The sequence below is a fragment of the Alligator sinensis genome, unplaced genomic scaffold (assembly GCF_000455745.1).
Source record: "Alligator sinensis unplaced genomic scaffold, ASM45574v1 scaffold872_3, whole genome shotgun sequence".
In the NCBI taxonomy this organism is placed as follows: domain Eukaryota; kingdom Metazoa; phylum Chordata; order Crocodylia; family Alligatoridae; genus Alligator; species Alligator sinensis.
The window spans coordinates 2,167,576-2,177,540 of NW_005842137.1; the positions used below are offsets into that span (position 1 = coordinate 2,167,576).

General features: G+C 43.1%; 1 protein-coding gene across 1 annotated transcript; it reads right to left on the reverse strand.

Annotated features, from left to right (window-relative positions):
- Positions 1–577: 577 nt before the first annotated feature.
- PROK1 (prokineticin 1) lies at positions 578–8,647 on the reverse strand. The gene is made up of 3 exons (XM_006025300.1): positions 8,576–8,647; positions 2,976–3,101; positions 578–697 (listed from the first exon to the last, which is right to left on the reverse strand). Exons 1-3 carry the CDS (start codon positions 8,645–8,647, stop codon positions 578–580), a joined length of 318 nt encoding a protein of 105 aa, XP_006025362.1.
- Between the last annotated feature and the right edge of the window lie 1,318 nt (positions 8,648–9,965).

Below are 9,965 nucleotides of genomic sequence, written 5' to 3' on the forward strand. Positions count from 1 at the left end.
GCCTATTTGTGAGCAGACACAGCAACGTGAGGCAGGGTTATACATCACACCCTATTTTTTTTACATCCTGAATCCCTTCTTTGTACTACTAAAAATAGATTAGGGGTCTAAAATATGGTGACAATGTCCCTTATATTACATGCAGAAAGACGTCGGGGAGCTTTCCAAAGCCACAAGTGGCAGGTAGATGCCATGTTCCTCAGAAGTCAATGGGAGTTAGGTGCATACATAGACATGCAGGGAGCAGTGTAACCTAGTTAACTGGAGGGACTAGGCTCTATCCCTGGCTCTAGCAAGGTCCCACTGATTTGTGTCAAATGACTTGGTTTCTGTGCAAGCTCTCTGGGATGTCCTTGTAAAATTGCTTGGGGATCTACTGAGGAATTGTTTGTGCCTTTGAAAATCCCCCTTGCCCTTATTTTGTCTTGACAATCATGATGTACAATACATAGTGTCAGTAAAAGGCAATAAAACCAAAAGAGGCAGGAAGGAAGGTGAGGTGGGAGGTTACTTATTTCTGTGAGAAGTGCTGCACAGTTCTCCAGATGCAAAGATCTCGGCGGCGCTGTCCTGTTTGTTAAAAGTCTATGTTCTTGAAGTCGATTGAACACCGGTATCGGCCATCAGTGAACTTGGAGCATATAAAGTTTGGAAGGCACGGGCAGGCGTGGTGTTGGCGCTTTCCAAAGAAAGGGATCTAAAACAGAAAGCGGAAGAAACTGAGAAACATGCAGAATATTGTAACTCTGGCCCCAAAAGAAAGCCGGAGATGGGCAGCATCAGCTTCTCCATCTTGTTACACAAGGGTTCAATGCTCAGTAACAAGGGACAAGTTCTTCACTTGGATCCTGAGCCAGCAAAGAACTTCAGCACAGGCAAGAGTAAGGCATTACAGACTTGTCCCTATGGCCCTTGCTCAGGAATCCTCCCTCTGTCCCTTCCTTTATTCCTCCATCCCTGCCCCCCTTTCTCTCTCTCATCTTAACACCCTTTTAGCCAGTAAAAGAAGTGGCCTGATTCCCAGAACAGCTCATTGTGTCTGTACCTCATTGTGGGGGCTGCACCCTAAAAAATTGCCTTTAAGTTTCCAGTTTGGTGGTTGCTGTATAATTAGCTTCAGTAACCCTAACCCAGGGACTGGCAATTATTTCGGGCAGAGGGCCGCTTACTGAGTTTTGGCAAGCCATTGAGGGCTGCATGACAGGCAGCCAAGGGCAGATAGATATTAATTTTCTAATTTTTTTTAGGGGCCCCGCAGGCCAGACAGAATGGCCTAGAAGGCCACATCTGACCCACAGGCCGCATTTTGCCCACCTCTGCCCTAACACCTGTGCCTTGGTTTCCCCTTCCTATCTCCAGTCAAACCACCTTGCTCACAGGGGACGTCTACACGTTCATTAGTGCACCATACTTATGGCACATTACAGTGCTAACTTCATACACAGTAATTGGCACTACTGTGCATTAGTGCAGATGACCGTTTTTTGTGATGCTTAATGCACATTAAACTAAGACTACTGCACATTAGCACATCAGCATGCTTTTTGCATGACACGCTAATGTGCAGTTGAATTAATCTGATGCGCATTAAGCACCTCGTGTAGACGCACCCAAGGAGACTTCATTACAGCATGCATAAAGCGCATCATAATTAGGTCCTTGTGACAAAAGGGATCAAACTTGGGTACCAATAACAATAGGTTAGCCATTATCCATTTCAACTGAAAACTGATTTAAATTAGGGGTGCCTGGAGTTAATATTAGAGCAGGCAATGATGGAAAGGACCTGAGCTCTTCAGTGTATGTACAGCTCCCTTTCCTCACTTCTCTGTTTTCTTCCCTTGTCTCCTCTCCTTCCCGGCAGTAAAAGAGGAAACTGAGTTGCAAGTATTTGCTTATCTCCCAGCTTTGCAGCAAAATCCCAAATGAAATTGAAGTCCTAGAAATTTATCTTTATTTCCCGAGCTTGACAGTTTCACCATAGACTTGTCTGAAATGAAATTCTGATCCCTCGGAGACTCTTCCATCTCCTGCAGTTTGAGCCAGGATGGAAAGCACTGTATTATTTAGTGAGTCTCGCTCCTGCCACGTGAAATCAATAGCGGAGTAGCTATTAGCAGCCTCCTTGGTGGCTGGTGCTAAATACTCATGGCCAAAGGAACAGCAGCAAATCATCACTTTGGACTAATCCTCCTTCCTTTGTGTTTCTTGCTGGACAAGAATTTCAGAGCTTTGAAGGTTCAGAGATGTTATCTTAACATCTGCTTGGTTGAGTATTTAGGCTTCAATCGGAAGTGCCAAGAGACCACCTGAGCTTACAGATCAGCCCCCCAGCTCAGTTAAACAGGGTTAGCGGTGGATATGTGGCATTCTCAGTCCAATGGCAATTATTTAGTGGCAGCTTTGACAGGCTGGTGTTTTAAAGTGTTGTTTGAGAGCCTGACTAAGTGAATCTAATGATCCCAGGTTCTCAAAGGTGTTTAGGTACCAATCTCCCTTTTGAAAGCAATGAGTATTAAGTGCCTATTTACCTTTTGAGGTAGAGCTTGTAGCACTTGTACTAGAGGACATTGGGTGGAGGACTGAAATTATCTTTCTGGTTCTGTGGGCTGGGGCCGTTCTAGGCGGGATACTGAGGCACAGAGCCATCACACAATATGGGCCACACATGAAGTCTGTTGCAGAGACGAGTCCATAACCCAGATCTCTCGAATCCCAGCTCAGTGCTGTCCTACTCAAGCCACATGCCCACTGCTTGACAGCATAATGGATCCCAGCCTCAGGAGGCTCTCCTCTTGTCAAAGGATAAAATCTGATTAGCAAGTGAATCATTCTGTCTAGGACAACAGGGTGGGCTATTTTCTTTTGCAAGAGAAGTTGATCTGGGACAGTACAGATGCAACAGTCAGGAAAACAATCAGCTTGGGCTGTTGCTTAGGAGAAGGCCTGGAGGGGTTCGGGCTGCTCGACCATACCTTGTGACTGAATGGGTGGCATTCATCCCCTTCCTGTCCCAGGGGAGTGCACATCCTCAGTCCTCGAAGCCACAGGCTGATCGCGCAGCATGTCCCAGGCCCACACTGCAGGTCCTTCTCACAGGCCTAGGAAGAGGCACATCAATTAGCCAGACCTATATTCTTGAAGGGAGGGTGGGATTCCCTCTTCCAGGAGGACTGGCAAATAAATCAACCTGAGTACAACACAGGGGCATGAATTCCTAATTGCAACAAGAGACATTTTAAGACCCATGTGCTGAAAGATAAGTCAAGGAGGGCTTTTGAGGAGAGTAAAAAACAAGTTTTTAGTAGAAGGGTTTCACAGCAGCACCTGGGACACAGTCAGGACAGGGAGGAAAGGTCTTCGTGCTCCCAAGGCTGATAATTACAATGCAGAAAGAGAGTCAGAGGAAATCTGCTGAGTTCACAGTGGCCCTGCATTAAACCAGAGGATTTGTAAAGATAATAAAATTGTCGCTTGTTCGTATTAAAGGAATCAAGACTCCATTGTTCTTAGACATAAATGTTCTCATGGGGATTACAATCTCCTGTATTTATATATAATTTGTCATCTAGGGTTGGATGAAAGCAATATGTAGGTAGATAGAGAGAGAGAAAGAAATAGATAGATAAACAGACAGACAGATTGCCTCTCTTCAGCAGACCTCAAAGCATCTTTCGGCCACTGGAGGACCCCCTCCCCGGTTGGTGATCAGCAGCTGGTGCTCCCCCAGAATCAGGAGGCGCCATTCGCCCATGATCTTACAGACATGACTTCATAAGGCCAAACAAGGCATTAACAAGTAAGGAAACTGAGGCACGGAGAGGGAAGGTGAAGCATAAAGATACAAATGTTGCAACGGTTGCATGGAGCTGCAGAATGCAAATTACACTGCTGGGCAACTGATGGACACATCCTCAGGTGCCACTTCTAACAGGTCCCTTTCCACCTCTTGGGCATACTTTATGTAGCGTGTGTTAGTGCTGTTACCCCATCACTCTGTGACTGCGGGACAGTGTGTTCCCAGATGGTTTCTTATTGTGGTCTAAAAGGTAACCCAGTGCATACAGACAGCACCCTGCTTCCCAAGTGACTCACTCAGCACAGCTGTGGTAGGTGATTTCCCCAATGGTAAAATGACTCGTGCAATTATGGCTATACTCATTATTCATAGCCACCAATTATCTTCTGATTTCTGATAAAGCTGATAAAGTTGTACAGTGGAAAGTCCTTCAATCTCGGCAGCTTCATTGTTTCCAGGTGCCCTAAAATCTATGCAAAAAAAAAAAGGGAATTCCAACCATGGACTTTTTTCTACATCCATTTGTTCAAAGGAAAAAAAAAAAAAGGAAAAAAACCAGAGCTGGGACTTTCTTCAGTTTATGAATGTGGGATCACACCAGTGCCACACTGGGGTAAATGTGCTGGTTTCAAGGGCACAACACCAGCGCAGAACTACAGGAGCACATCACTGAATGGCGGGTATGTTTCTAATAGAGCTTGAAGCTGAGAACTTGCCCCTTCCAGCCGTACTGTGTCACATATTAATAGGGAATGATTCCTCGCCTCCTCAATAAATAAGCCATGAGATCCCTTCAAAAGCTTATCGATCCTTCTAGTCTGGGGCTCATTCATGAGTCACCATAATATGTTTTGTAATGATTGGAGGTCGGTAACACCACGAACATGGCCCTGTCTGGGCTGGAGATTCTTGAAAAACAAATTAATAACATGCCTGACACTCCAGGCTCTGAATTCATCCCTCGAGGGCTGGAAACAGTGAGGACATTTCTTTTAAATATAAGCGGCTGAGGAAGTGAGTGTGCAACACACCCCCACTAGGCAGGTCACCAATTGCAAAGCCAGCTGGATTGTTCAGGGATGTATTTGATATCCAGCCTAAGCTGGTGGAGCTTGGCAGTGAAGGTGTAGTGTCCCCCACCTACAGGTTGGGACAGTTTGGGGACCTTTTGCTTTGCTGCTGCCTGTGCTGTTCCTGCCATGCTTACTGATGATAGGGCTTGCTTCTAATTTGACACCCAGCTTTGTGCTGGGGTCAGGCCCTTGACTTCATCTGACTTAGTCCTGACTCACACCCGTGCAAGTGAGATCTGAATCTGGTATGTAGGGAATCTCCACCACTTTCAGTGTAGCGCTTTTCATCATCGTGCATCCTACATTGGAGACCAAGGCTCAAGAACACATCTGAGATGAAGATACTAAGGGCCACATTTCGAAGGTATTTAAGCACCTAGGCATTTAGCATTTGACAGAGCTTTAAGCAGTGACCCTGCTTAGATTTCAAAGGGCTTTAAGTGCTTAGATGCCTGGGAAAATCTTGAGGCATCTAGCTGCACCTTTACACATCTAAATACCTTTAAAACATGGCCTTAATGATTAATAAGAAACATAAGGCCTTGTGTTCAGATTTGCTAAAGGCTCACCCCACTTCATTCCCATGGCAGGCAGTAAAATCATGGGTGTTTATCATCTCATCCAGACCATTTGTTTTGGTTTTTAAAATAGGTATTTAAAGTATGGAGGAAGAGTTTAAGCAGATTGAGATTTTAGCGATAGGTGCACAATCCTGGCTCGATTATAATCATTGATGTGAGTAGGAAGTTCCCCAGTCAGATCAGAGTCTGACCCCACTACCTTTGGATGACAAAAGGCCAGTATCACTGAACCATTGTTCATTGTGGTATTACAGAATGGGTCCACTGTATCACAGGGCTCAGAGTAGTGAAAATTTTGAACAAGGTGGTGTCAGTCAGGAGGAGACCTGCCTAAGGAAAGATGCGGGATTTGCCCCTCAGTTAACTAATAAATGCAAAATGTGTAGTTAAAATCTGAGCCCCTCGCCCTCCCTGCATACCATCTTATTAGGATGGCCATCATAGAGGACAGTCCCGTTGTCCTCTGTCCTCTATTGATACGAAACCGGATGCCTTTATGTCCTCTATTTTTCTCTTCAAGAGAAAATACATAAAGGCATCCAGGTTCGTATCAATAAAGGACAGAGGACAGAGTAGTAGAAAACCAGAATGTCCTCTATGATGGCCACCCTGGCCAACCAGACTCCTTTTGTGTACCAGAGAAACAGTCTTCCTGGATTTCGAGTGTACTGTAATGGTAGGGGGGGTTTTTTTTAAATGAAACGTACCATTTAGGACTGGATGAGCTGAAGTGAAAGGCGTTCATTGTATGGGCTTTATCAATTCAAAAGTAGCCACTGGACTTTAAAAGGAAGAATACAAAAGGGAAGCCAACAGAATGGTATTGCAGCCACTTCTGGGGTATTTACTACTCCCTGCATGCATTTTCGGAGAGAGACTGAGGAGTTTCTATTGTTTTCAGTAGAATCAATCAGTAGTGTGCAGATATATCATGCTTTTGAGAAGATTTTGACCCTATTTAAAACCAGTGGTAAAATTCCCACCAGTCAGAATAGGACAGGCTCACCAAAAAGCAACCACAAAATACATGGTGGGGTGCGGGATACTGTACATTCTTTCCTTAGAATGGAGTAGTCTCTTTTTTGCCCAATTTCTTTGTCATAAAGATCCTAACTATACATTTATTTGCAGGGAAACTTCTGCTTTTTCTTTCTCACCTGAGAAAGTGCATCTCCTTCTTTATATTTGAATCACAGCCTCAGTTCTGGGCACCCATACTGCATCCAAGACCAAAAACAAGTGAAGCAGCAAGTTAACATAAAGGTTTTAAAAGAGGTTCAAGACTCACTACTCTGCTGTACTTCGACATAATCCTGGCTGCCCTGCATACTAATCACTGTTCACTTCAGCCCTATAGGAGAGAGAGGTAGTTAAACGTGTTAGTCTGAAATCGGGCAGACAGCAGGGCACGGTGGCACTTCAGAGATACCTTAGAGGTGTCACCTCTCCTTTGGAGAGACATAAGCTTTTGTAGGTGACAGCCTGCATCGGACAAAGTAGGCTGTTGCTTATGAAAGACTGTGCCTTTTTGAAAGTTGGTCTCTACTGTCCTGCCTTCTGTTTAACGTAACAGCAATTTAAAAATGTCTCAGATAAGCAGAACGTCTAAACATCCATTGCAAATAAAGAGTTAAAGTCACTAGAGGACACTGATTCCCCTTTTTTTGCCTTTCTCTTTTTCTTTTCAAGTTCTGATTTGATTCTCAATTGTAAATCTCTCTAGTGTTTTAGTGTAGGCATGACCCCATCCTTCCCCCCCACCCCCCAAAAAAAGATTGGTATCTGTTTGGATCCTGTGGCAGATTCCCAGGCAGTCTAAACTGTCATGAAACCACTGACTTCAATGGAGCTACAACTTTATCCACAGAGGAGCTGATTATCCACCCTTCTGCAAATAAAAAAGCGCTGCCCCAAAAGATGTGTTGATCCTGTAATGCCTCATCAAGTCAGCAGGGGTTTGGGGGGCTCAGTACTTCCTGCAGTCGGCCCCCAACATGGCTAAAGCACACCCTGACCTTTGTGTTGATGTGGTTTGATACAGCGATTCGTCCCAGCCTGGAAACCTTTTGACACTTCCTCCCTACATTTGCCATTTAAATAGAAGTTTGTGGCACAGTGTGTTAAAAAAAAAGACGCACTGAATTCCCCAGACTGATTTTATGTTCATGTGTTTGGCTCTGTGGTTTTACAACTCATAGATAATAACACAGCCTATTCATGCAAATCTAGCAACTAGGCTTATTTATAAAAGTGTGTAATTGGTATAGATTACCTACTTAAAGCAGCAGTTCTCAACCTTTTTAGACTCAAGACACCCCTCATAAATTGCCAGCTCTTACCTTTCACTCATTTCTTAACTACAGAAAAATAATAGAGCAATTTTTCTGTTGCAAAGAGCTCAAAAAGACCACAACAGGGCAGAATGTTTTTAACATTATGGATTCCTATTTGCAAATTGGGTTTATGAATCATGTTTGCACACCTAACGGTGATAACATTGTGTAGCACCCCATGGCACCCTTGAAAGGATCTCAAGGCACCGCAGAGTGCCACGGCACCCTGGTTGAGAATTACTGACCTAGACCAACCTCACTTTGGAAACAATTTAGATAAGCTTAGTTGAAAAAATAATCATATAGCAGTAAAAAAAAAAAAAGTCAGTGTTATTTATAAGCCTACATAAACTAAGCAGTTCTTACAATCAATGAGGGCAGTTTCACTTTCAGATGCATGGAGCAGCACAGACTGCTGGCAGAAAGTGAAGTATTTTCCAAAGCAAGAATGAAAATGAGAAATTAAAATCATGCAAGCATTTCTCTTTGAGTCTTGATTATTTTTTATTGCCTCTCCACATTGGAAGAAACTTGTGAGTTAGTTAATAAAACTTTCAAGGATGTTGAGTTATAAGTGCTTTGAAAATTGAAAAAAAAAGCAGAGTATAATGGTTGCTGGAAGCCTTCTTATCTGAACTGTCAGGAGGACCTTTTTTTCCTGCACAATTGAAATAAATATTTAACCACTGGTAGATTCCCTGAAATCTAGCCCCCTGCAATTTTATGCCTTCTCAAAATGAACACAAAGTTGCAAACATGCTCATATAAGCAAGAAAGTTAGAGACTTACCCCAGTAATGACTGCGCATTTGTAAAAAGTTATTAAGAGGAAGAAGCATAAGATTTGGATGACCGTTTTCATGTCGATGGAGAAAATAAATAAACTCTCCCTTGTCTTGGGAGTGTCACAGTAACACTGCAATATCTGAAGTCCTCTGCTCTCCTTGCTTCCCTGTTGATGAGATCTGAAAGCATCCCCCTCTTCTGGCTCTGTATATAACACCTCAGCCCATTCAATCTCCATCACTGATGTGATGCTTTTTCTGATGATCTCAGAACAGGGAGATGAGACCTGAATCTGTAATGATAAGAATACATACATATATATATATATATATAATAACGATGGCAAGAAGATAGTCAATCTACACATACAAATTACTTGGGTTTTTTCAGTCACATTGAAGTCTGGATTTTATTAAGTACCATTTTATAAACCCTCTTGATTGATTTGAGAATAAAATGTAGGTTTTGCAACTTTTTATGAAAACAAGGCAGGAAAAAAGAATACGTTTGGGTCCTCCAAAATGCTGCTACAAAACATTATACGTTGGGATGCGTGGTAAATGCTCTCTAGAAACTTGTGTGTTGAGCAGGGCTAGGGTGGGTCTGTCAGAAATGAGGTGGAGAGTCAGAGAAAATTGTATGACTGTAGAGTGTACAGGTCTGAATGATGAAATTATCATAATTGAGGTTTGACAATATTTTGTGCATCTTTGGTTGCATTTGGAGTATCTTCTAAGACACTATTTCATGAAAACAGTGGGGACACTACTCCAACAAGGCATGTAGCCAGCTAATTAGAGAGAGCAGCCAGGATTAGCAACTACTTTGAAACATCATATTTGTGCATCATGGCATGATCCAGAGGTCGATGCACTGGGATCCAGGTGTGTATTCAAATTCCGGGTCTGCCCCGAGTTTGCTGTAAAACCATGGGTGATTGACTTCTCCACTGTATTTCTGCTGGAGAAGGCCAAAACATAGAGCTTCTGACCTCTGGGGAACTCCAACTTTTCTAAACATGGTTTTGTTTCATATCAAAACAAGAGGAAAATTGCAGTGTCCTAGGAAATAAAGTTTGTGTCACAAATCATTTGGGGCCAGTCAGGTGCTTTGTTTTGGTAATATTGAAAAATGGTGTCCTTCTTGCACCTCTTTTAATTGTATAATTGCTTACATCAACTACAATCTCAAAATGAAAAGACATTTTGGAATTGAAAGAAAATAGTAGCCATCTATTCCAATCAGGTTAAAACAGAACATTTTCACCTTAGGGAAATGCCGCGTTTCATTTCCCCCCACCCCGCTTACTCCTGCAATAAGGTTTGATTTGAAGAAACAGAATTTTCTAATGGAGATTGGAAAACTCTTGAGCAACCCTATCTCCCCATCCCTCT

What these genes read in the sequence shown, in the direction of transcription:
- PROK1 (XM_006025300.1), bottom strand. Translation starts at nt 8,647, where the DNA reads ATGAAAACGGTCATCCAAATCTTATGCTTCTTCCTCTTAATAACTTTT. An exon ending in AATGCGCAGTCATTACTGGG is followed by an intron (nt 3,102 to 8,575) that starts GTAAGTCTCTAA and finishes GCCTCTTCCTAG; the next exon opens with GCCTGTGAGAAGGACCTGCA. An exon ending in GCCACCCATTCAGTCACAAG is followed by an intron (nt 698 to 2,975) that starts GTATGGTCGAGC and finishes TTTCTGTTTTAG; the next exon opens with ATCCCTTTCTTTGGAAAGCG.